The sequence below is a fragment of the Oryzias latipes genome, chromosome 18 (assembly GCF_053564925.1).
Source record: "Oryzias latipes strain Hd-rR chromosome 18, Olatipes_Hd-rR_3.1".
Lineage (NCBI taxonomy): Eukaryota > Metazoa > Chordata > Actinopteri > Beloniformes > Adrianichthyidae > Oryzias > Oryzias latipes.
In genome coordinates this window covers 31,110,152-31,137,546 of record NC_136254.1, presented here as the reverse complement: position 1 = coordinate 31,137,546, position 27,395 = coordinate 31,110,152, and the positions used below count along the sequence as shown (strand labels likewise).

At 40.5% G+C, this 27,395-nt stretch overlaps 1 protein-coding gene across 3 annotated transcripts in view; it reads left to right on the top strand.

Annotated features, from left to right (window-relative positions):
* The window catches only part of LOC105356351 (uncharacterized), a 72,436-nt gene that overhangs the window by 9,164 nt on the left and 35,877 nt on the right, over nt 1-27,395 (top strand). Inside the window, exons 2-13 of one of the 3 annotated variants that reach the window (XM_023965830.2) lie at nt 4,678-6,444; nt 16,479-16,540; nt 17,047-18,059; nt 18,149-18,420; nt 18,535-18,669; nt 19,480-19,578; nt 19,680-19,738; nt 21,859-22,952; nt 23,880-24,047; nt 24,128-24,162; nt 26,402-26,554; nt 26,644-26,772. In XM_023965830.2, coding sequence (XP_023821598.1) covers nt 4,906-6,444; nt 16,479-16,540; nt 17,047-18,059; nt 18,149-18,420; nt 18,535-18,669; nt 19,480-19,578; nt 19,680-19,738; nt 21,859-22,952; nt 23,880-24,047; nt 24,128-24,162; nt 26,402-26,554; nt 26,644-26,772 — 4,758 coding nt within the window. In that variant the 5' untranslated portion in view covers nt 4,678-4,905. Of the gene's footprint in view, nt 1-4,677; nt 6,445-12,947; nt 13,067-16,478; nt 16,541-17,046; nt 18,060-18,148; nt 18,421-18,534; nt 18,670-19,479; nt 19,579-19,679; nt 19,739-21,858; nt 22,953-23,879; nt 24,048-24,127; nt 24,163-26,401; nt 26,555-26,643; nt 26,773-27,395 lie in introns of those variants that run through there. The other 2 variants (XM_023965832.2, XM_023965831.2) reach the window with 2 other exon arrangements.

The window sequence follows — 27,395 nt, the reverse complement described above, 5'->3', positions numbered from 1 at the left end:
CTAACGTTAGCCAACTTCATGTCCTCTGTTAAGACATCCATATATCTCCTCTTTGGCCGTCCTCTTGCCCTCCGGCCAGGCAGCTCCATCTCCAACATCCTTCTACCAATATATCCACTATCCCTCCTCTGAACATGTCCAAACCATCTCAGTCTGGCTTCTCTGACTTTGTCGCTAACACAGGCAACATGAGCCGTCCCTCTGATGTACTCGTTCCTTATCCTGTCTAACCTGGTCACTCCTAAGGAGAACCTCAACATCTTCATCTCTGCTACCTCCATCTCAGCCTCTTGTCTCTGTCTCACTGCTACCGTCTCTAACCCATAGAGCAGAGCTGGTCTCACCACTGTCTTGTACACCTTTCCTTTGAGTCTTGCTGGCACTCTTCTGTCACACAACACTCCTGACACTTTCCTCCAACCGCTCCAACCTGCCTGCACTCGCCTCTTCACCTCTTTTCCACAATCCCCATCACACTGAACTGTTGACCCCAAGTACTTAAACTCCTGCACCTTCTTCACCTCAGTCCCCTGTAACCTAACGCTTCTACCTTGATCCCTCTCGTTCAGACACATGTATTCTGTCTTACTACGACTGACCTTCATACCTCTTCTTTCCAGAGCAAACCTCCACCTCTCTAGCTGTTGCTCCACCTGCTCTCTACTCTCACTGCAAATTACAATGTCATCCGCAAACATCATTGTCCAGGGAGATTCCTGTCTTACCTCGTCTGTCAGCCTGTCCATCAGCATAGCAAACAAAAAAGGACTCAAAGCTGATCCTTGGTGTAGTCCCACCTCCACCTTGAACTCCTCTGTCTGACCTACAGCACATCTCACCACCGTCATACTTCTCTCATACATGTCCTGAACTACTCTGACATACTTCTCTGCCACTCCAGACGACCTCATACAGTACCACAGCTCCTCCCTCGGCACCCTGTCATACGCCTTCTCTAAATCTACGAACACACAATGCAGCTCCTTCTGACCTTCTCTGTACTTTTCCATCAACATTCTCAAAGCAAAAATGGCATCAGTGGTGCTCTTACGGGGCATGAAACCATACTGCTGCTCACAAATCTCCACCTTCTTCCTAAGCCTGGCTTCCACTACTCTTTCCCACAGCTTCATTGTGTGGCTCATCAACTTTATTCCTCTATAGTTGCTGCAGTTCTGCATGTCACCCTTGTTTTTAAAGATCGGGACCAGAACGCTTCTCCTCCATTCCTCAGGCATCTTCTCACTCTCTAGAATCCTATTGAACAACCTCGTTAGAAATTCCACTGCTGTCTCTCCTAAGCACTTCCATACCTCCACAGGTACGTCATCAGGACCAACGGCCTTTCCGCTCTTCATCCTTTTCAGAGCCTTCCTAACCTCATCCTTTCCAATCTCTGCTACTTCCTGCTCCACAACAACCACATCTTCCTACCTTCTTTCCCTGTCATTTTCCTCGTTCATCAGCTCCTCAAAATACTCCTTCCATCTTTTCTGTACACTCTCCTGGGTTGTTAGCACCTTTCCATCTCTGTCCTTAATCACCCTTATCTGTTGCACGTCCTTCCCATCTCTGTCTCTCTGTCTGGCTAGCCTGTACAAGTCCTTCTCTCCTTCCTTTGTGTCTAACCTGTCATATAGCTCATCGTAAGCTTTCTGTTTGGCCTTTGCCACCTCTCTCTTCACTCTACGCTGCGCTTCCTTGTACTCCTGTCTACCTTCCTCAGTCCTTTCTACATCCCACTTCCTTTTAGCCAACCTCTTCCTCTGGACGCATTCCTGTACTTCCTCATTCCACCACCAAGTGTCTTTACCGTCTTTCCTCTTTCCAGATGACACACCTAGCACCTTCCTACCTGTTTCCCTGATAATCTCTGCTGTAGTTTCCCAGTCATCTGGAAGCTCATCCTGACCACCCAGGACCTGCCTCAACTTCTGCCTAAATTCCTCACAAGTTTCTTCATTCTGTAGCTTCCACCACTTGGTCTTCTTTTCTGTTTTCCCTATCTTCTTCTTCCTGACCTCCAGAGTCATCTTACACACCACCATGCGGTGCTGTCTGGCTACACTCTCTCCTACCACCACTTTGCAGTCATTAACCTCTCTCAAATGACCTCGTCTACATAGGATGTAGTCCACCTGAGTACTCCTACCTCCACTTCTGTATGTCACTCTATGTTCCTCTCTCTTCTGGAAGTAAGTGTTGACTACAGCCATTTCCATCCTCTTCGCAAAGTCCACCACCATCTGTCCCTCCAGATTCCTTTCCTTCACACCAAACCTGCCCATCACCTCCTCATCACCTCTGTTGCCCTCACCAACATGCCCATTAAAGTCTGCTCCAATAACAACTCTCTCTCCTCTGGGAAAACTCTCTATGACCTCATCCAACTCACTCCAGAATCTCTCCTTCACTTCTAACTCACAGCCAACCTGTGGCGCATACCCACTGACTACATTCACCATCACCCCTTCAATTTCTAACTTTAGGCTCATCATCCTGTCTGAGACTCTTTTCACCTCTAGAACACTGTTTACAAACTCCCCCTTCAGAATCACTCCTACCCCGTTTCTCTTCCTATCAACACCATGATAGAAAAGTTTGTATCCTCCTCCAATACTACGTGCCTTGCTGCCCTTCCACCTTGTCTCCTGCACACACAGTACATCTACCTTCCTTCTCTCCATCATGTCTGCCAGCTCTCTGCCTTTCCCTGTCATTGTGCCAACGTTAAGAGTCCCTATTCTCAAACCTATGTTCCTGCCTTTTCCCTTCTCTCTCTGGCAACGGACCCTTCTGCCTCCCCTCTTTCTTCCACCAACAGTAGTCAAATTTCCACCGACACCCAGTAGGTTAACAGCATCGGTGGCGGTCGTTGTTAACCCGGGCCTCGACCGATCCGGTATGTCTAAAGTGTTGTGGATGATTCGCATGGTTATTTTGGCAATTTTTACGCCGGATGCCCTTCCTGACGCAACCCTCTCTATTTATCCGGGCTTGGGACCGGCACAGAAGTTACTGGCTTGCAACCCCTGTGGCTAGATTGCTAGCGGTGAACGGCTAAACAGTTTTATTTTGTATTAGTGCTGCACAATATGAGGAAAACCTGCGATTTGCAAATATTAGTGATCAATATTGCAATGACGATATAGCTTGCATGAACAAATAGCAAAACATCTAAAAACATAATTTCCATTTCACTGCAACAGTTTAATTTAGATAAGTCAACAGAAATTATACTCAAACTGATCCTCGTCTACATAGGAGGCGAGCGTCTAACATCAAAGGGGTCCATCTGATTGGTCAAATGCATAAAGAGGTTTATTTGATTTGTTAAATACTTCAAGCTGCCATAAGATTGTTTAAGCACACCTTGACGTCGCGATAATGAAAAATTTGCAATTTATTATGCAGGCCTATTTTGTATGAATAATATGCACATCCATCTTTACCAAAGTTGAGATGTGACTTTCAGCCACATGTAGGAGAAATGTTTCAGAACCATGTCTTCAACAGAAACTCGAAATTCCCTCCACCAAGAACTAAACGCATCTGCTGAAGATTCAAATTACTATCCAGATGAGATGTTTTGTGAGAAGCAACTGACAGCTTGTGTAGCAATTTAAAGTGATTATCTTTAAAAAAAAACCCCACAAGATTTAACTCCAGGGTATAATTGGTTGTCTAATGTTGAGTTTGTGTTCATATTTTCACCTTGAATTCTTTACCTTTCCTTTAGTTAGTATCATTTTTTTCAGTACAACCTCATCTATATGATTTGAAAGACTTATTTTGCAATTCCATATTAACAAACTGTAAAAGAATTGTGAAAACCAATTGGATCACAACAGGCATAATGCCTTTAACTTAAAGTCCCACTCAACTATAAGACGTCTGTTGAAACATGTTAAGTAGGTGGAAAAAACACAACTGTCTTTTTAAAAAAACATACTTAAAGAAAAACCTATACTGTAGCTTAAAAAACTCCCTGATTTGACAGTTAGTTGCACACTTCCATTAAAATGCAGCCAACGGATCAGATGTTTTTGGACTCTTGGAGACGCAAATTACTTACGGCTGTCACAATTCTTTTTTCACACGAGGACATCACAAGTTTGTTTAAATTTTGGACAACAGAAAAGTAATACACAACCTTTAACATAAAAGTGCAGAAAAACGTTTCAGACATTTTTTGACATTAATTTAAATAAACGTTTTACTGCTACCTCATTATTTCAAATCTATTTTGAATTTGTATGAAATGCATGTGACATTTTCTGATGACTTGCCTTGACTTTTTTCACAGTGGAATAAAGGTTGATTCCCCACTTTTTACGTGCCAATACTACTGTTCTGAAATAAATATCATTGTGTCTCCAACAGTCTTCAATCTGGAATATTCTTGTCATAATATAAATATATTTACGTAAAAAGAAAACACTTCCACAACACTGCCGTGGTCTGAAGATAAGTTGTAGTTGGAAGTTGTATTTTATTGTATATCTGTGTTTTATTAACTATAAAAATTGTGATTTTTGGTGTTGTCATTTTAGCCTGGATTGCTCTTGGGTAGCAACTGTATCATTAACCCCTTAATGCAAGGGTGTCAAGGTGGTTACTTTTTCTTAAATGTACATGTAAATCATCGTTATCTTTCTCATTTAAATCTACTTTCAGGATTTCGTTGATTTTGGACTGCTGGATCAACTTTCCTGCTCCAGTTGCCTGATTGATCTGCTCACCTGCTGTTTGGTTGGCTTTTTGTGCGGTTTGCACCGGCAGCCCAGAAAGCCCTGATGCAAACGAACACAATCCCTGATAACAGTGGCTGACCTGTGCCCTTGACAGCAGATTCCCTGCACAAGGCCACCTATTCTGGATAAGTACAGAGACTGGGTAATAAAAATGTCCAATCCATTTTACAATGTCTTTGTGGCCGGGCAATCAAGTTCTATCCAAGGGGAACAATTGCTTGTCGACGAACAACCGCAGAGAGACCTGTCGACTGGATTACCTCATTTACATTCTGAACCTAGCCTCTGCTTCTCTGGAACTACCTCTCTGAAAAGTGTTGGATTAGCTACTTCAATGACTCATGGGTCTGAAAATAATGCAGCCCGGTTGGAAGGAACAACGACTGCTTCAATCTTCAGTTGTACAAGTGATGGATTTAACTCCTCAAGTGCAGAATTTTTGGCAACCTCTGACGGAAAGAGACATTCTGATGTTGACTGTGACAAAAGTCTCTTTAATTTGTCATCAAACCCCACAAGTGATGCTTCTTCAAAATCCATTGCAGATTTGAATGTTGGTGGCACTAACATTGTGGACCAATCAGATCTGCCTGACTTGAACGATCTTGCAATCACGCGACAAGCAGCTGCCAAGATCCTAATTAATTATGGACTTGAAAAAGAGGACCTAGATGAGCTTATATTATGCCCTGCTGAACAGACCACTGCTCAGAACCTACCACGCACCCTTTGGAAAATACGCATGAAAAAGGCAATGAGAGCTGCAACAGAGAACAAGTCACCACTGTACAGTGAAGCCCCTTTTCCCTCAAGAGATTATGGACTGGATGCTGTGAGTGCTCCTGAAGGAGATGGAACTGGTCAGGCCCCAGTGCCTCCAAACACTGGTCAATCAAGGGAAGTAATTGACAGTGGACATCTTGAGAAATACACTGCAGTGGTGGACAAAAATATGGATATTACTGATAGTGCAGTAAAAAGTGGCGATGTGTTGCACAATGAAAAGTTCAGTAAACAACCACCACAAGAAGGTAGAACACTTGTGAAAAGCAGTGTTTTGAATTTATTGGTCACCAACGTTGGTTTAAAAAGGAACTCTGAGACCCCTTTAGGCAGTGGTTCAGTTAAACTGCTACAAAATGAACCAAACAGCAGTTTAACCAAATCTAAATCTGAAGTCTCAAAATCCTCTTTGTTGGAAAAACTTGATCCCACAGTAGAACCCGGTTATGGTTCATTTACTGAGATAATTCCCAAACCTGACTGGATATCAATGAAGGGCAATGCTATAAGCTTTGCAAATAGTCAAATGGAAATTCAAGATGAAGTGCCAAAGTTCACAGTGAAGTCCATGGAACAACCACCACAACATCTACTCCAATCACATATAGTACAGACTGTAGTGTCTCAGGTTGTTCCTGCTTACAAACCAGTTTCTTTTCCTTATTTTAATTTTCCTGCAAGGAATGACTCACCTTTCCCACAGTCTGTGACTCGTCCTTGCTCCAGTGTTCATCTTTCCCCTCAGCAAGTATTGGATCCAGCTAAAACCAATGAAAAACCATCTCTGGAAAAGTCTACCGCCAAGAGTCCACCATCAGTGACCATGATGCATGATTTTGCTGGGTTCACACCAAGCAAGTTCCCTCATACCTGTTCTTTGTGTAAGAAAACATGTTCTCAAATGAAGGTGAGTGGAAATCACACTCTGCTCTTTAGGCATCATGTCCTTACTTAAATTCTTACTTGATTAGATTCATTGTAAAGTTGTACCTGCAGTAGTAGTTACAGGGAATATGGCTATCATTTACATGACTTGGGTCTTTTGGGGATGAAAATAAAAGAAGCGGGCAACTTCCACATTATCTAGTAAACAAGGGGGATACATTGTCCACTTTAATACTATTGTGTAAAACAAGCTTTATGCTTCATTAAGGCACAGGTGTTGCAAAACTCCAGGCTTTGTGTTTTACTTTTTTCTAACCCACGTCTTTGTATCTACCGATTGGGGAAACAACACCTGATTCAGGTAATTGACAACGATTAGAGGAGAGATATATAAAATGAGCAGGATGCTAATCCTCAAGGCCTGGGGTTTGATACCTTCTCCATTGACCTTATAACAGTTTTGGAAAGGAAATTGGCGATTTCTAGCTTTAATGAAATTTAAAAAAGATATTAAGGCTGATGGCCCAGAAATAAGAGCTTAGAAATGAGAGGAATTGGCCAGACAACAAATACATATAGGAACCTTTCTTAAACATGAATAAACATTATTGATAACCGTTACAGACAGTATAGCTGTATTCCAGTTTATTTCATAAACTGGTTTTCATGTGGTGCAGTGGTTTGGTGCTCTTGCCCAGATGACCCTGGTTTGAACCCCTGCTGGGACCTTTTGTGTTTGAAGTTTGCATGTGCTCCTCTTGCATTGCGTGGGTCTTCTCAGTTTACTCCAAAAGAATACTTCAATTCTTCAATTGGTGTCTCTAAATTGCCCTAAGGTGTGCATGTGAGTGTGTGGTCCTGCAGCAGACTGGCGACCTGTTAAGGGTTCACCCTGGATCCAGCAACCCCATGACCCTGAAAGGGATTCAGTGAGTTATTAAGGTGGATGGATAGATGGCTTTCATAAAGGTCCTATTCCATAAAAATAGAATTGAGCATCAGTTTGGAAAGGTTTCTTATGACAGGTTGTGGTAGGACCAAAACTGCCATGACTGGTGTGTTAAAAGGCTGAATGTGAATCCATTCCCTACCTCTACGGCTTCTCCCTATCCCTACATATATCATATAAGTGGAGATTTATAGAAAAATAGTGTATTCAGATTCTGACGTTACTCCTACTCAGTGATATCATCAATAGTCACCGGTGAACTACATTAGTACGTAGCTGCCAGTACTCTGAAAATGCTTGACATTGGTTTTACAACATTAAAAAGTCATGCAAGAACAAAAACTTACATTTAAATGTAAATTTCTGTGCTATGGCTCCCTGTTAAAAAAACAAAAAAGAAACATATTTGGACCGACCACTGAAGCAAAAAAAGGGCCACAAGTAAATAAAAAGGCAAACAAGTGTAAATCCTAATGCGAATTGCTTCCAAAAAAATTGAAATTAAAATATTTACTTGGTAAACCCATTCAGCCTCAACAGCCAAACCCCCTCCCACAATAATCTTCAATGATGCTGTTATTATGACAAAGTTTTGGTCAATCAGACCAAAGTAGAGTATGGAAAGTTTTCATATTAAGTGGTGATTGGTTTACTGTTGTGGCTGACTGGTACTTTTTTTTATTGAAAACACAAAGAATTGTTATATATGAGATGCAAAGAAACAAAGAAATGGCTACATATTTGTAACCATGTAGTTTGCAAAACAACACTATGATAAATATTGTCCAATGTAATAAAGCATACCTCTCTATGACCAACTCAATGGGCAAATCACAGCCAAATGACAATGTAAAATAGGAAAATACAGGTACATATATAGCTGATGTCACTATATACATAAATAAAAAAGTTTTAAGAAGAGGTGGATTATTTTAAACTATAGCTAAAGTGGAAGCAGATGCAGAAATTAGAAATTAGAAAGAACTGTGGTTTCTGATTGAGCAACCACATAGGATACAGTCAGCAGTTGTCTGACTCTGCTTTCTTTTCTTGGTAATCTTTGAGTTGACCTTTGGTCAGAGTGGCAAAGGTCAAAGCTATTTCCTCCATCCAGGTCAGGGGTCAGGGAAGAGGAAGAGCAGCTGAAAGACAGGATAGGAAAGAGGCTCCATGTACTCCGGAGAGGCAGAGGCATTTCCAACCTGGGTGTTTGCCTATCCTGATAAATTGACCATACTTGATCTAGATAGTCAACAGCAGGGAGAGCTGGAAACTGAGGTAGATCTAGAGGTGCAGGGTCGGGCAACCTTGACGTAGGGAGACTTTTTTGAAAGCTCTAATTTAGGTGGGGCACGATTTTTTAAAATCTACAGAAGTATAAAAACAATACATTTGGTTTTCTACCTACTTTCTGCATAGACTGCACAGATGCCAGCACGGTGTCATTCGTTCATAACACTTTTGTTTATTTTATACAAAGTTGGCTAATACCAATGATGGTGGTGGATTTGGTATAGACACGCATAGGTCATGGAGGAGTACAGCTGCATGGTTTTAATGGAGGGATGACAAACTACTGGCCTCCTGCTGGTTTTCCAGAAATCTGGCCTTAACCACTGCTGATTACCTGAATCAGGTGTGTTTAGCTAAAAAGGAGCTTCAATAGCAGACTGGTTGGAAAACATCCTGGACACTGGCCCTCGAGCTCTGGAGTTTGACACCCCTGCTTTGAAGAGATTTTGAAATCTCAAAGACACAGTACCAAGATCGTGCACTCCTCCAAATATCTTCTCATGCATAGTGCCATGTTGGAAGGGTTTTAATGGAATTTTTATTGGCCAAAGTGTGATAGCCCTAATGAGAGATAAAATTCATACTTTGTTGCACAAACTTAACTATACTCTAATTGTACATACACATCAGGTACGTGATGCACATTCAAGAGCGTGTTCTTGAACGCACTTTTAGCATACAGTGTTCAAAGTGGACAGTTGCTACGCGATACTATTGCATGCACTTGCAGCTGGAAGCGGTTCGGTGTGAATTGTTGAAGCGGTACAAATCTTGCTTTTACAGCTCTATTTCGATTTATGAAGGACTTGGTGTCACAGAATTCCAGCAAGACACAAACCGCATCTATCAGCTTCTCCATGATCAATTTTCTAAATGTTGGCACTTGGGTAAATTACAAAAGACTACCTGTACGTCACTACCTAATCAACTCCACAGTTTCTTAATACTTTGGTGTTGATAAGCCTGCAACTTATCAAACCCTCACATATAGTCTAAATTTGTGAAAGCAGTCCACCTATAACGGCAACCTCTGTTGGTAATTTCCAATCCTACCTTACCAGGGCCTCATAATATTCTGCCTCTATGCAATAACACATTTCATGTCAACATTGACCATTATGATATTGTTTATGTAAAAAGAAAGACAAATTAGTTATTAACAAATGGACTTTGAAGGAAAATGGAATTCAGATGAGGATAGACTAATGCTTACAGGGTCTGTTTAAGAATTTCACAGATCCTTTTATAATTTCACAATTAGTAGACCCCAGTCAAAATAAAAAGTAATTTTGTATCACCCTGACACTTTTATAGATTCCAGTGTCCGCCTTTATGCGTGATAGTTTGAATATTCTAATCCCTTTCCTGATGTCATAACAAAAACATCTGTCTTCATTAAGAAACACACATGAAGTCTTATTTCTGTTTACTCAAACTTCCTGAAACGCTTGAGATCTGTTCAGCATCTTCCCAGAAAGAGTAGGCTAACCCACAGTCATTTAAAGGTTAGCCCATGGGTTGCCAGTTTGTAACAGCCTGAAACCTGTAAATTGCCGTCCCGGCAGATGCGCCCTCCCGTCTTTTAGAAGCAAAAGGGGAGGGGTAGTGGGTACAGGCAGCAAAGTGAAGCGGTGCACTGATTAGAACATGCTGCTGTCACATACCACACACTGCAGAGTGTGAGTATTGCTGTACTGACGATGTTTGGCTCCACGTCTGCATGTGAGCAGTGTTTCTCACATCTAAAGAACATTCAGACCAACCTACGATCACGTTTAACGGATGAAAGTCTCAACGCCTGCATGAAGCTTAAACTCACCAGACAAGACAATCGGCAAAACCACCATGCAGCACCAGAAGTCACATTAATGGTAAGAAATAATCATTCATCACCAACAGCATAACGCAGCGTCCGTTTCCCACACTGAGGCACGGAGACTTAATATATTTTAGGGTTCTTTATTCTGGTTACTGCAGGCCGTAACCAACGCCGTACAACTTGTTCAGCAACTCCTGAATCTCCCAACTTTTTATTCCTCCGCTCCCGCACAAGCCCTGATATTTCCCTTATTTGGCCCATAACTGAACCCCATTGGTCGAAACCCTCCAACGACAGGCTGAGCGACAGAACTGAGGGGCAACCAGCATCTCTGCTTGATGCTGGTTGGCCGGAACTTAGAACGCAACCCAACCCACCCAGTCCACCCAGTCCAACTCAGTCCGCTACAATAACAATGTTATTAAAAAGAATCCACAGACTTCTTGTACTTAAAGTGTTGAAATTACATAAAATGTATACATTCACTTGTATTTTTAGTTTTAAAAATATTTTAGTGGCGGTCACGTACATATTGGGTCTCCTGGCTGCAAGGGGTTGTGGGATGCGGTCCCCTGGTCAAAATAGGGCTGAGCACAGGTGTTTCTTTTTGCCCACGCTTCTTTTCATATGGCTATTTTGTTGTTCCACCCTTAATTAATTAGTTAATTCTTCCTGTTATGTTTGTTTGTTTCTTTTTGTTGCACCATGAGTGTGGGAAGGGGAGAGGGTGATGACCCATGTGCGATGTTCAATGTTGTCCGTGTTCAAAATAAACGGGCTTGATGCTGGAAAGGAGATAACCCATTCAGCTTCTCTTTCAGCCTCCTCTTCCATGAGACTCGTGGTGTGTGGGACATGGACGGCTCTCATTTTCCCCGCTACGAGTGACGCAACTGCTGGGTCGTTACAATATTGTAGTGGTGGTCATGTGCATGTTGGGTCTTCTGGCAGCCGGGGATTGTGGGATGCAGCCCCCTGGTCAAAATAGGGCTGAGCATGGGTCTTTCTTTTTGCCTGCATTTCTTTTCATGTGGCAGTTTTGTTGTTCCACCCTTGGTTAGTTCTTCCTGTTATGTTTGTTTCTTTTTGTTGCACCATGAGTGTGGGAAGGGGAGAGGGCGATGTTCAACGTTGTGTGTGTTCAAAATAAATGGTTTTGATGCCGGAAAAGAAATAACGCATTTGGTTTCTCTTTCTGCCTCTCTGAGACTGTTCGGAATCATGTGATATATGGGACACTAACAGTTCTCCAGCGCAACCTGTTGATTGACAGTTCAGTTTATTGACAACTAGACTCTTGTTTTCCCCGCTACAAGCAAAGCACCAGCTGGGTCGTTACAATATTGTATGGCTCCCACGAAATTACATTTAAAAATATGTTGCGTTTATGGCTCTCTTGGCCCAAAAGGTTCCCGACCCCTGGGTTAGCCCATCATAAGTCTGTTCACAGGTTGATGAAAAAACTGATGGGAAATGTTACTAAATAATGGTCACACGAGACACTTAATGACAGGTTGCTTGACCTCCCCTGAACCCTCCGTACATAGGAAAACCCATTTTTGAGGGGATTTTATTTATGGTCAGCCTGAGATAGATCATTGGAATAATTATCCTGTATTTCTCTGCCATCTGTGTTGTGGATGGATTGCGTTAACAAAAAAGGGAAGTGCTGACCCTCAAAGATTTAGGCAAATGTGTGAAAAATTGCCCTTTTTTGTTTACATCATTGAGTTCATCTCATGAGAAATGGGAACCAAAATAAAACTTTTGCATTTATATTTTGGTTGAGTGTTTAATTGGCGATTTTTGGCCACCTAGAGTCAATCAATGTCACAGATTAAACATTCAAACTTCTACATGTATACAGAACAGTTTTTTTTTTTGTCTGTGTTTGTATTCCAAGTTGATATTGTGGTGAAAATCATGAAATGTAGGTGTTGGATTGTGCAGCAGTTTAGAGTAATCAAAAATGGATGGAAATGTGTTGAAAGATTCCACAAATGAAATGGAAAGATGGAAGGAGAACTTTGAAGAGTTGTTAATGAAGGGAACATTTGAGAAAGAATAGAGTTGATTAGGTGGCTTAAATTTAATCAGAAGTAGCAACGATGAATAAGTATGATGTGAGGAAGGTACTAAAGAGGAAGAGCAGATAGGTAGTTGATCTTGAAAACATCCCTTTGGAAGTTAGAAGAGTTTTAGAGAGGTGGTAGTAGAGTTTCTGACTGTGCTGTTTAACAGGACTTTGGAGAGTGTTAAGATAGGAATGTTAGGATTCCCGAGAGATGGAGATGTATTCTGCTTCCCACTTTAAATAAAAAGAGAAATGTGCAAAGTTGAGGAAACTCCAGAGCAATAAAGCTGATAAGTCTTACAAAGAAGCTTTGGGAAAGAGTAGAGGTAGCTAGATTAAGGTAAAAAATGAGCTTATTGTAGTAACTGTATGTTTCATGTCACAGAAAAGATCCATAGATGCAACTTTTGCTTTGAAGATGTTTCTGGAGAGGTTACAGGGTGGTGGTGTGGTTTGCATACAGCCACATTGCAAAACTTCAGTTCGGATCCTGTCTGGGTCCTTTCTGGGTGAGTCTGCATGTTCTTCCCATGCATGTATTTTATCCTATGAAATTTGTTTTAGGACAAATTTCATAGATTAATTGGGGATTTTAAATTGTCCCAAAGATATGCATGTGTGTGGTTGTGTCTTTGCCTGATGCTCCTCACCACCCCACGTTGTTCTGAGAAAATGCGTTTCACTCTTCCGATGGCCCTCGAGACTGGGAGTTTGACACTTGTGGTATAGGTCCTTAGGTGCCGGTCATTGTCGCGGTTGTCACTCGCAGGGTCCGCTTTCAGGTTAGTCACAATCTCTGCTAGTAGTTATGTTTTTTGATGCAAGTTTGCTGGTGAAATGTTGAGAAACACCAAGTTTAACTGCAGCATCTAACTTCCTACTACCAACTCAAAGGCGCGCTATGGCCAGCTGATGCTGCTGGTCTGTCAGCAACACCGTGTGTTCATGGCAATTTGAATTATGAACTTGGAATGTCTTACTGGCAAAATCTGCTTTTTATAGCCACAAAATGTTGAAATTGATGCCACATTGAAAAAAATGTTTCCTTTTTATAATTTCTTTTGGTTTTCACCTCAATCACCAAATCACAATGCACACACTGACATCATTATGTGGAAAGCACAAAATGAGATGTCTATCCCTCCAATGTCTCCCTATTTCTAAAGTTTGTGAAGTGACACAAACACTGCGTTTACGACTTCCACTGAGTTTTTCGCAATATCCCCAACTTGTTATGAGTTGTGTATTTGGGTTAGGGAGTCTCCTGCCAAAAGAATTCTGATACATATATTTTTATCCAGGGTACTGAGAAAAATGTCTACCACTCAATCATAAGGAAAAGAGGCAATAGCAAATTTCAATCTTGTATCTTGGCTTGATCATTAAGCTATTGAATTTTCTAGATCTAGTTAAATAAACTTTTTTTAAACTCATATGTTCACTTTATTCTGTATGAATTAGGGTTGGGCGATGTCCCTTAAATTGGCCGTTGACGATGTTTGCTGTCAACCATCGGGATGGATGATGATATCGTCGTGGGGGGGGGGTATTCTCTTATAATATTAATGTTTATTTTCCTATTATATTTCTTATATAATTGCTTTTCGTTGTTTTACTTTATTACTTTATTTATTTTATTTCCCAACTAATGACTCATCCGCGATTATCCAGTATAAACTGAGGGAAGTGACTTTAACAAAAAAAGTAACAAACAAACTAGAAAGGAAATGGTCCGCTCCCGCACTTAACTAGTCAAGTGGACCGGTGGAGTGCGGACTCACAGCTTTGTGTTTGAGTGGAAGGGGGGGAGGTGCTTTGTTACATGAGCAGTAGTATGTGGGAGATTTAGAACTGCGATCCGTTCCGCAGCTCTAGGGGAACGGGCTACCGAACTCAGAACCGGGTCTAAAAGTGTGTGTCTGAGCAGAGGATCGTGAGCACACACACAGCACTTTGGGGCGGTGTAAGCTTCAAAGCAGAAAGGCCGCTCAGTCCTTAAAATCGTTGAAACACAAATCCACGTGATTGTTTGGAGTCGTGTCCCGACTAAATAAAGGCTGATGTTATTCCCACATGTTTACGTGCAGCCAAGATGCAGATTGCAGCACCACCCAAAGCTAATGTTGTTAGCCCGTGTTAGCATACTGCTAATTCTGGCTTCTTTCCGGCTCCGTTTTTCAACAGAAAAAGCAATGACCACACGGATTAAAAATAAAACGATGAGCGAACAGGCGTTTCATAATAATGGTAACTTTATTAAAAGCACGTTTAGAAGATCGTCTTGTATATTACCGAGCTGACATATCAATGTATAAAGCCGCTCGGCAACATTGTTTTGTATTGAATTGTTACATTCAATAAAGTTTGAGAAAAAAATAGCCGCTAGGCGGAACTGATATCCGCTTCCGGTTTTTCAAACCCTACTGCGCATGTGCGAATGATTTATTCCGACCGAAATTGTGACCCATGTGAACGTTTGTTATAGTCTGAAAACATTTTTCTGGAACCGTGTACACGGTTGGATTCTAATCCGACCATTGATCCGGTCAAGATATTTTTCACATGTAACCGCGGCTTATGGTGTCGACTCGCAGCGTGGCGGGGGCGTGGCATCACGATGGTGTCTCTCCATCGGGATGTCACTCACCCATCATGATGGACAATGGTATCGTCCATCGGCACAACCCTAGTATGAATGGTTACAGCATGCAATACTTTGAATGGCTTATTCAGCATGTTATTCCTTCAATGTAATATGATAAAGCTTTAAGGCCCGTACACACCGGGAGGAATTTCGCCCGCGATAATCGACGACGTTTAACGCCTCGTGACTAAACAAAGGGCACCAGTGTGAGTGTGCACACCGACGCGAAAAAACGTCACGCGTCAAAGCGTCACTTTTTAAAAAACGCCTCGGGTTTGTTTTTTTGGTTTGACGCGCCGCGTCGAAAACTATATGACCAATGAGAATGACGCTTTTGCACACGTGTCTGGAGCTTCTGAAGTTACAGTAAAACACAACTTGGGGGCGCTCAAATACAAAACTGCCTTTCTGAGCACATATACCAGCGAAGAAGATAGATACCAAGTAGCGTCTACATTGCCACGAAGAAATAATGACGGACATTCTAAAATATCCCTGAACCAAGAACCGGTGCTTGAAATATTCATGTTTTCTTTGTGTGATTCTGACAAGCGCGTAAATACTTGCTCTCTTCTTCTGAGTGAAAAGCGACTTTAAGAAGCGTAAAGTTGCGCAGCGCCACCTTGTGTACAGGAGTATTTCTGTTATACATTAAGCGCCATCTAATGTCAAGGAATGAAATTGCATGTTCGCTCGGCTCCTCGTCAGCGTAAATCGCCTGGGTGTGAACACAAAAAACGTGGCAAAAAACGCTGGCGAATAACGCCTGGCGAATATTCGTCCCGGTGTGTACGGGCCTTTAGAGTGACTGGTTCGTAGAGTGGAATAGACACTAAAAACCCCACATTGCTTCTGGTTGTGTGGTTAACCCCTGAATGTGTTCACATTGGGTGGATGGGACTTATTAAGCACTTAGTGCCTTAATAAAGATAGAAAAGTGTTATGAAAGTACACTATGCCAATAATTATTTTTTCCCTATTCTTAATTCAATGTTTTGCTTCCTCCATATTTTCTATACAACTTAAGATGCTGTTTTTTAATAAATGTACTCTGTTTTTTTGATTCAGGAAATGTATTTACTTAGTGTTATGTTTGTCCAAATGTATAAATGTTTGAAAACCTCATAACAAATACTAAATACATCTTAAGTTTGCTGAAATACATTATATGAATTTGATGCCTTGAAACAGTTAACACAATTTTCATAATTCCACATTTATGGAGATGATTATGTTCTGATATATCTTAAATATTTGTTTGTTATTTTACCAACCAGGAATGGATATCCCACAAAAATACAAGCCTTCATCTCAAGAACTGCAAAGACCTTCGAGAACAGTCAGTATTTTTGTTTTCTTTTGCTTATATATGCTACATTTCACCTGTAAATGACTATAATTTAGGTGTGTTGAAATGATCACTCAAGGAAAAAGCATTTTTGTCAGTTTGGTAGTTTTAAGGATTTAAGTGTGTTGACAAATGAAGGGAAGAAAGTGGGTTGCTGTATTAGTTCCACTACCAGATGTACATTTATGTGCAGATGTCACTTATTAGCTTTAATTTGGCAGAATTCCAACCAGTTTTAATCTGATACATAGATCTCTGATATACTTTCAACTACACAAATTCAGAAATGCAAACAACTGCTCAGAATGAATTTCTTAGTCCAAAAACCTCTTCCAAAGAATTTTTAGGAAATGTGAATTAGTATTTATTTCTTATCATACCATGCATTTTTGTCTGTGTAAACTCATGCATCCAGATTAATTCCATCGTATTTCTTTTTGAAAATATTTTTTTTTACGTTAAACAATAAAAAACTCTTCTGTTCGGTGTCACTCTAGTTCTTCTTCTCCTCAAGATGATTGGACTTTTACTTCACGTAATCATTCATGTTCAAAGAGCCTTGAGAGAGACTGTTCACCGAGAAGAAGTGAAAAAAGTAGATTGTCACCAAGAAGAAGCATAGAGCGACACCCTTCGCCAAGGAGAAGCATAGAGCGACACCCTTCGCCAAGGAGAAGCATAGAGCGACGCCCTTCGCCAATGAGAAGCAGAGATCGGTGCCTTTCACCAATGAGAAGCAGAGAACGACGTCTTTCTCCAAGGAGAAGCAGAGAGCGACGTCTTTCTCCAAGGAGAAGCAGAGAGCGACGCCCTTCGCCAAGGAGAAGCAGAGAGCGACGCCCTTCGCCAAGGAGAAGCAGAGAGCGACGCCCTTCGCCAAGGAGAAGCAGAGAGCGACGCCCTTCGCCAAGGAGAAGCAGAGAGCGACGGTCTTCGCCTAGGAGAAGCAGAGAGCGACGCCTTTCGCCTAGGAGAAGCAGAGAGCGCCGCCTTTCGCCAAGGAGAAGCAAAGAGCGACGGCCTTCGCCAAGGAGAAGCAGAGAGCGACGCCCTTTGCCAAGGAGAATCATAGTCCGACGATCATCATCAAGGAGTAGTAGTGAGCGAGAGTCTTTGCCAAGGAGAGGCATAGAGCGGCGGTCTTCCTCTAGGTCTAGTATAGAGCGATGGTTTTCTCCAAAGAGAAGCAAAGAGCGACGATCTTCATCAAGGAGTAGTCGAGAGCAAGAGTCTTTGCCAAGGAGAAGCAGAGAACGGCGGTCTTCATCAAGGATTAATGAAGAGAAACGTCTGTCACCAAGATTGAGCCATGAACGATCAACTTCTCCAAAGAGAATAGAGGAAGGATATTTACTCGAGAGTAGTCGATCATCTCAACAGAAGAAAGATGGGAAACCGTCATCTTTGACAAAGATTTGTAAGAGAAAGGCATCTCTCCCAGAGCCATCGTCTTCACAGAAGAAGCCATGCTCTCTTGAAAACCTGACCGAGAGACTCCTTAAAGCACCAGGTTGGAGACTGGCAGTGTATCTATAGTATTTTCATGAACTTGAGACTTTTATTAACATAACTTCTGTCTCCTTTTCTTTGTATTTGCAGTCGTTCAGTCCCTTTCAGGACAGCCGAATGTGGAAGACATGGTCAAAACTGTGATTCCCGTTGTCCTGGAGGAACTTGCTAGAATGAGTTCCTCATCATCTTTATCGTCACCAACATCTTTATCCAAATTAATAAAAGACTCTTCTGGAGAAAGTATGATTTCATTGGCTGGTTCCACATCTTCTCCCTCCAGTGCAGTAAAGGTGGAGAAAAGTACAAAAATGGGGTCCAGTCCTCTGCAAAATAAGAATAGTTCTTCAGTAAAGTCTAAGGTTAGATTTGGCACTTTCTTATTCTTCCAAGTAACATAGAAGTCATTGATTTGAGTATTTTCTTTGTGGGTATATGGTCTAAATGTTCTTTTTTTTTTTTTTTTTTTTTTTTAGTACAGCAAACCATCCCCTCCAACCATGGTAAAGCTCAAAGGAACTTTTGATACTCTTTGTCACAGTGATTTGATTTCTGCTATGGACATCTTCGGAAAAACCAAATCAGTTCTCCTTTTCAAGTCGAAGCAAGAGGTTTGTACATTTGAGGACAGAAATGACCAAATGAAACACGTGTTGCACACAGTTATATTCTCATCTTTTTTATTTTTTAAATTTGTTGTGGGATTATATTTAACTATGCCACTGCAGTAAAACTTAAGTCAAAACAATTAGTTTTTACAATGTTGTTGTATGTCTTTCATTGAATTAAGTCATGGACAAGCCCCCAGTATATTTTCTCTTTGATATTAGCTTTCAATGCAGTTTTTAATTTACATGCTTTAAAAATATATATTTTTTAAAACACATTTTTGATGTGTAATGTTCTTTTCAAGTAAAATAAAAAAAATGATATATTAGAAAAAAAAATATTTCTGATTTGAATTGTCTAAACTTTAAAGTTCTTGTAAATTGATAGTTTCAGGGGTACAGTGGAACCTGGCATACAGAATAACAAACTGCATTTACACTGGACTGCATTGAATTTGGTATAAGAGGTACTACTGTAATTTAAAAATGTAATAAAAATTCATTTTAGAGACTATTGTAGTTCTTAAAAAAGATGAAGAAAAAAAACCTCAGACATTGTTTTGGTCAAAGCCGTACAAATGTAGCCTTTTTAAATGTTTTTTTTTTTAACTCACAATTGATTGGCAACAACTTATCTGGCTGGTTTACATGTTTCTTTTGTTTACATTTTGAACACTTTTTATTTATAACTTCTTTAACTTTCTAAAAGTTTGGAATTATTAATGTTGTGTATTTACGCCCCCTAAAGTGAGTGTAAATACTCTTGACTTTGTTGAAATTTAATGTATATGTGTGCATCCTTTGATTGTGTAGGCACGTGTGTGTTTTGAGAAAGAGGAAGCTGCTTTGAAACTTAAAGCCTCACAGAACTTTGAGATCAAAGGAGTAACAGTGACTGTTGTTCCAGAAAAGGTGTTTGTGTCCTTCCATTTCTCTTAACATACGCTTCAGAATTTGGTGAAGTGTGTTCACACCCTATCACAGCGTTTATTAACCAACAATGTCTTTTGCAGGATGTTGTGTTTGACAAGCCAACACAAACAAGTACACTGGAGCAGACAAATCCTCAGCTGTAAGTCAAGATTTTCCGGATTACTTATTTTATAAGTTATAAAAAAGTTTAACAAAATTTTTATCTCAGTTTTAAATTCAATTAAATTAGAGATATTTTTTCAATCTCGTCAAGAGTTTAACTGGGTATACCAAACGTTACAAAAATCCGTCAAGTGGAGCAAACACAACAGCAGGAAAAAAAGGCAAAAATTCACTAAAATAAACCAAATTTTGTAAGATACAAAAATGGCTTGTATGATTTTATATAGCACACATCAAACAAGAACACAATGGAGTTTCACAAACAACTGGCAGATTTAGATAGATAGATAGATAGATGACTTTATTAATCCCACAATGGGGAAATATCATTTATCTGTGGCAGCAACACGACATTCAGAAATAATCTATATAATATAACATCAATAAAGGACATCACAAATTACATTTATATTAGACATAATATATTATTATATATCATATATATAATATAATATATATATTATATATCATTATATTATTATTGACAGTAGCGTCATGTTCATGGGCTGCATCGTTGCGTAGTGCTTAGCGCTCTCGCCTCACAGAGAAAAAGGTTTGGTTCAGATCCCGGCAGTGACCTATCTATGTGGGGTTTGCTTGTTTTCCTTGTGTTTTCTCCACTTCGGTTTCCTCCCACAGTCCAAAAACGTGTTTCATAGGTTCATTGGAGATTTGACATTGTCCCAGACATGAATGAATGGTTGTGTGGCCAAGTTGGTACCCTGCCTTTGCCCAGTAGTAGCTGACATAGGCTCCAGCAACCCTGTGACCTCAAAAGGGATTCCGTGGGTTTAACGGATGGATGGATAGATGGATGGATGCGTCATTTCCGCTATCGGGATAGATGAGCATGTCCTTGGATGAAGTTTACTTTCAGTAAAGACTTCTCAGCAGTTTCGTCATTTAGTACATTCAATAACATCAAACACGGATGAAAAAATAACTTCAAATGGTGAAAAAGACAAGAACTACCATATTTTCTGCACTATTGGCTCCGCTGGATTATAAGGCACACCACCAATGAATGGTTTAATTTTGAACTCATGTCATATATAAGGCACACCCAAGTATAGGTGAGACAAAAGAGTCCGAAATAAATCAGTCAGTTTATTGACCTTCGTTCACAGTAATCTTAGAACTTGTTTGTAACATGCTACACGTTAGCCGCATCAGCATTGTAGGTGCCATGAATTAAGTGTGGTCTTTCTTATGTTAAATGAATATAGATTTGTTTTTTGATTATAGGTTATTGTGTAGGTAATCAGCTGGTGGGTCACATGGTTGTGGGCGGTGACATTAATTGACTATAACTCACCTGTGGGTTTTTCCCCTGGGCAAGATGGAAGGGGGGGTGAGCTGGGTTGCCGTATTTTTTGTTAACCGCTTCATACGCTTCATATGCTTTATGCGCCACATACGCTTTAGTTTATCCGCTTTTGTGCTTTTCCCTTGATTCCTTGTTTATTCTATTTTTGATCATGATATTACAAGTGGATTTACTTACCTTCATTTTTACATTATTAAAAGCTACAAAAATACAAACTTCGTTATGCTCTATCTATGGTTTTTGAGCGCGTCATTCAAAACCCGGACCCACCCAGCGTCAGCCTCTCAGCGACTGTTTGGTTAAGTCGCTACAAGCATATTTACAATACTGTAACTCCCAACCTTGTTTGCAACACATAAGAGGACAGACAGCTATTACTAAAACAAATGTTACTGTGACTACTTCAACTAAAACCTTTTTAGTAACATGTAAAAAGTTTAAATAAAAACAGTGCAACGCCACTATACGTTAGCCACATTAACTTATTTACAAATCCAACCCCTTGTTTGCAACTCCTACAAAAAACAGAATTACTTTAACATCAGTACATACAACCAGAATTAATCGTTATTTAAGGTACTCCAGATTATAAGGCGTATTGTCAATTTTTGAGAAAAATTAAGTGTGGAAAATACAGACAAAAAGTAAACGGCCAATACAAATACGGCAAATACAAAACCTTGCTTGAGAGTTGTACTTGTTCTGTTCTTTTGTGTGGGTCAGTATACAGATTTATAACTGGTTTTTAACTTTAAAATCCTGTTTTACAGAAACTCTTTAGATCGAAGTGTGAACACTTCTCAGATGACCTCAACAGTCCTTTCGTTCAAAAAACTTTTATCTTTGCCAGAGAAATCCCAACCCATCTCAACAGGCAAACCGACGACAAAAGCAACATCTACGATTGTCAAAGAAAACACTGGCCCCACCAAGAAGACAGTCAAATGTATAAAAACAAAAAGTATAATTAACAAAGCACCCATTGACTCAGCTGTGGTTAAAACAGAGCCGTCAATGGAGCAAGAGGAGCGTTCAGAAACGGAAGACTCCAAACAGGAAATGCCAGAAAGCGCTGAAGAAAATGTTTTGTCACACAAAAAAACTCCCCAGACTGAAAAACCAGCAGATGTCATTGTTACCAAACTAAGCAAAGAGGTCCTGGCTTCCAAAGCAGAAATCGCTTCAGCAACTGAACAGATAAATTGTTCAGCTACGAAGGAAAAGCTTGAGGAACCTCCCAAATGTTCTACAGTGGAAAATCTGCCTATAAAAAGCCCAGAGAACCAGATTAATCTGTTACATCCAGCCCACAGTAAGGACAAAGATGGAATGAACGCTAAAAAGGAAATGTCTGAATCTACCGTGTCACAATCTCAACCAGTTCCCTCTGAGGTCCAGGTGGAAACATCTGAAACCAAAGATCAAGAACCCATTGTAGAAGCTAGAGACACAACTGAGGCTATTCAAACAAAAGATGCAGCAGCTTCTGAAATGAAGGATCATGCAGAACTTCCTGAAGTTGCTGTAGAAGCAAAAGATGTTTCAGAGTCGGAACAAGAAGAGAAAGCTCGAGAATCTGAACCAAAACCCAAAGTTGAAACATCTGCTGTAGATGAAGAAGGAAAAAAGACCGACCCAGATTCTTTACCATCTAAGCCCAATAAAATTCCTCCACTGACCAGCACCCTTGAGTCCAAACTGGATGTGCCCTCAACTGATCCATGTATGAAACCAGAGGACAACCAGCAGGAACGTCCTGAAACTTCAGTCAAAGCTGCAACAGCTCCAGAATCCAGTGGAAACCAGTCAGCCTCAGCTGAAGCGAAGATGAATGTAGGAGTGGAGGCAAAAACACACGAAACAGGTAGGTAAAAGGCTTTTAGGCCTTTTATAACCAATCCACATTTAGTCTGTTCACCCTCAAACTTTACATTCTGTTCCACGTCTTTGCCTGAAAGGGTGTATAGAAGATTGTCTGGTCTGCTTAGATGGGACAGTTTCTTTTACGTAATGCTTCGTTCACACCGGGCTCGGAAAAGTGCGTTCGAGCGACCCTTTCCAATAAAAAAAAAAAAAAAGTCAGTCAATGTGCGTGATTCGGACTTCCGCATTCAAATCTCTTGCCCTCACGTGTCACCACACAAGCTTTTACGTTTTCAGGATCTACGTACAAAACATGCAGCTATTGAACGCCCACTGAAGGTTAAACCAGTTGAACTTTGACCAATCCTGGACTCAATTTGGTAGTGATCTATGGATGGCATCCCTTTTCATTCACAGAAGTACCAAGTGTTGTCAATTGAAAAATTGATCATAAAGGAGACAATAATAACAGCGATTAGTGCCTGCTGGAATTATGACGGCAAGACTTTCATGAATCGGAATAGAGCTGTGAAAAAAAGGCCTGGAGTGAGATTCATGAGATTTACACCACTTTGAGATTTAGCATTTTTGGTCCAAAAAAAGTGTAAAAAAAATAATACATTTAAATACAGTTTAGCCTCAAATGCAAAAGGGGTTTATACAAATATACTCCTTGTGTGTCAGAAGACTCATAACCCCCTGTTGTAACAGTAACATCTGTCCAACCCACGAGGCCTTCAGCTCGTAGTTGTTTGCTTAGCTGTTGGACAGGACAAGTTTAAAAAAAAAACCAAAACATTACAACTAAGAAAAAATAACTTCAACCAAACCAGCTCTTATAATTTATACAATATCATCCCAAATGAGATTGATTTGTTTCCATTTCCTTTTAAAACATGCTTTTTTTCTTAATTTTTACAAATTGCAGCAAAGATCCAGGAGACTCCCGCATCAGTGTTCTCCAGCAACATCCCGACTTCAATTTCTGCATCTGCTAAAACCCAACAGAAACGGAGAACCCTCCCTAAGAACAAAAGTGTGCTGCTGCGCCACCATCAAACTAATATTGACTCATACTTTACGCTACAAAAAATTAGTAAGAAGTCTGTTTACGCTGCAAATGTAGTTTTACCATTTCTGTGTTCCTGTTGTCTAAACTGTGTCTTTGTCTCACAGATTGTATCCAGCCCTCACAGAATGTGTTTTCCAAAGTAAGTTTCTTCCAAATCATTTATTTATCTGCTGCAGCTTCTGTTTTATAAAAGTTTGTTCTTCAAATTTAATGGGGTAATTTTTTCAAAAGCTTTTTTTTTTTATTTCTAGGATTTTCTCCACAATGGATTAAAAAAAATCTTAGTTCATTTTCATTGTCATTTTAGCTTCTTTTTAGGTAGTAATTATATTTAATGAAAACTTTAACTTGTAATTTTTTTATTACCAATTTCCTCTGACTGTGGTTTTACTGTATTTTGTGGAAAAAGTTTGTGAAATTTTAAGAGATTTGAGACAAATTTAGGACAAAAAAAAGCAAAAGAAAAAAAACAGGAATCAACTGTGTTGCATGAAAAAGCAAACATTTAAAAGTTAAGTTATTTTATGTTCTAAAGGGCTTTTTGTAATCTATTAGTAAGAATTATTGGGTCTAATTGCTTTATTTTGGGGGGATTTAAATTGAACAAAATCCACTTTTTATTAAATAAATTTACTAATACAGCGCTTCCTTGTTTAGACAAAGTTTGTCAAGTAGTTTTTTTATACAATAATTACAAATGTTTAGGGGCTGTAAAGCTCCTCACTACACGCTTTATACACTTTTCTCAGACAAATGTCGAAGGTCGCCTGAAACAACTACAAAGTCGATCATTGACCTCCTGCCTAGGGTGTCCTGATGCCAGGTGTGTTGATGGACACCCTTGTGCTCGAACATGGAGTTCGTTATGGACAAACTATGACGAGCACAGAATTCCAATAACAAAACACCACTCTGGTTCAGATCAGGGGGGGCATTCCTACCGATCACGCCCCTCCAGGTGCCACTGTCATTGCCCACGTGGGCATTGAAGTCCCCCAGGAGGACAATGGAGTCCCCCGTTGGGGCACTTTCCAGTACCCCTTCGAGAGACACCAAGAAGGCCTGGTACTCCAAACTGCTGTTCGGCCCGTAAGCCAAAACCACAGTTAGAGACCTGTCCCCCACCCGGAGGCGGAGGGACATGACCCTCTCGTCCATCGGGGTGAACTCCAACCCTTGGCGACTGATCTGGGGGCTCACGAGTAAGCCCACACCGGCCCGCCTCCTCTCACCTTGGGCAACTCCAGAGTGGTAGAGAGTCCAACCCCTCTCTAAGGACTGTGTTTCAGAGCCCAGGCTATGTGTGGAGGTGAGCCCGACTATATCTAGACGGTATCTCTCAGCCTCTCGCACCACCTCAGGCTCCTTCCCTCCCAGAGAGGTGACCTTCCATGTCCCAAAAGCTAAGTTCCATGACTGGGGTTTGGGCCGCCGAGGCACCCGCCCTCGACTGCCATCCAAACCACAATGCACCGGCCCCTTTTGAGGTCTCCTTTGGGTGGTGGGCCCAATGGAGAGTGGTCCCACGTCGCTCCTTCGGGCTGTGCCCGACCGGGGGCCCGTAGGAAGAGCTCCGGTCACCAGGCGCTCGCCTGCGAGCCCCAACCCCGGGTCTGGCTCCAGAGTGGGGCCCCGGTGATGCCAATCCGGGCGACGTAATTTCCTTGTTGTTTCTTATCATCAGGGGTTTGCTCTTTGTCTGACTCGTCACCCAGGACCTATCTGCCACGGGAGACCCTACCAGGGGCTTAAGACCCAGACAGCTTAGGTCCTGGGAACACTTGAACCCTCAAACTCCCCCACCACGTTAAGGTGGCGGTTCACGGGGGAGTACTGTGTCACTCATTAAGAAAAAACAGCAACTAATACATAAAACATTGATTTTGCTTTTAAATGTACTTGAGACAAGCAGTTGATTATAAAAAATCTTCCAAGTTACTCAACGTCGGAAATGACAATTTAATTACAATTACAATGCCTAACAAACTTAGAGCTGGGATATTTAAATCAATAAACACAATACAACAAACTCAGATCATTTTGGTGCCTCTTTGCCTCAAAAAATATTTTTGTGCAGTTTGACTTTACATTCTTTCTTTTTTTACTTTTTATTTTACATTTTGTACTTTTAAAATACAAACAAATAAAAATTAGAAACCAAAATTAAGTTAAAAAAATACACAAAAACAATAACAACCAAACGAACAAAGTCGAAATTTAGTTTTTAGCTTTAAGTTCTGTATATGTATGTGTATTTCTTCCATTTTCTCCGTTGGAGTTGAAATTTGACTTCACATTCTTGACAAGATTTCACAAAGGTCCTCCAACTTCCTTTTTTTCCCAATTCTAAAAATCATCTTTTTTTCCCCCCCATCTAGAGTCTTTCCCTTAGTTCAACACTGGTGTTAATAACCAACCTGCCAAAACAACACGACTGCCCTTACACAGAGGAGGAGGTGGTTAATTTTCTCTGCCAGTTTGGATTCAAGTATGCACATGACAACATCTACATCTTTGCTCGGAAGTGCATGGTGAGCAGGTTAAACTTTTGGCCTTTGTCTGGGCTCTGAGCCCCATCAGTCGTATTTAACCTGAATGTGGTTTCTGGATTTCTTCTCAGGCTCTAGTCCTCATGCCCAATAGGTGGGCGGTGAATGACATCATAAAAGCCTCGCGTTCCAGTCGCTTGGCCCTGGGGAAAAGTAAACTCAACGCTTCTGTCGTGACGAGTAACATTTTAATGTCGCCGGTGAGCTATCAATTTTATACAAAAGTTTAAGGCCGTGTCACATATTGATTATACGTGATTATATGTGGAAAAAGTGAAAAAGGTTTGGGTTTTTACGTGAAATTTTCACAGATGTATTCTGAATGAAACACGTTAAAACTGTGCAAATAGTACAAATAAGTCACGAAACGAACACGTAAATCAACGTAGAACATGAACCATGCGTGTTTATAGTGCTGTTTACGTAATTTGTTAGGGGTTCTTGGGTCATTATATAGTTTTAACATATGTGAGCTGTATACGCAATATAAAAGTTATACATTGGTGGTAAATGGGTGGAAAGTCTGTTAGACGTACGTGGAACATTTCATGGAAAGCAGCAAATGTAAGTATTTATCTAAAAAAAAATTACACACAATTGCTTAAAATTACGTTATAATTTTGGATAAATAGTAAATAATTACTGTTTTGTGATAATGTGTTCTAACGATAATCCATGATTACATAACGGTTACCGTTGCTGTTAACTGAAATCATGAATGAATGTTTTCTGAAGATAATCGATCATTACTAGACACGGGATTTTGTTACTTGAAAAGAATCTATCTGATCAGAACCGAATTACAAAAACTATGTAAAGATAT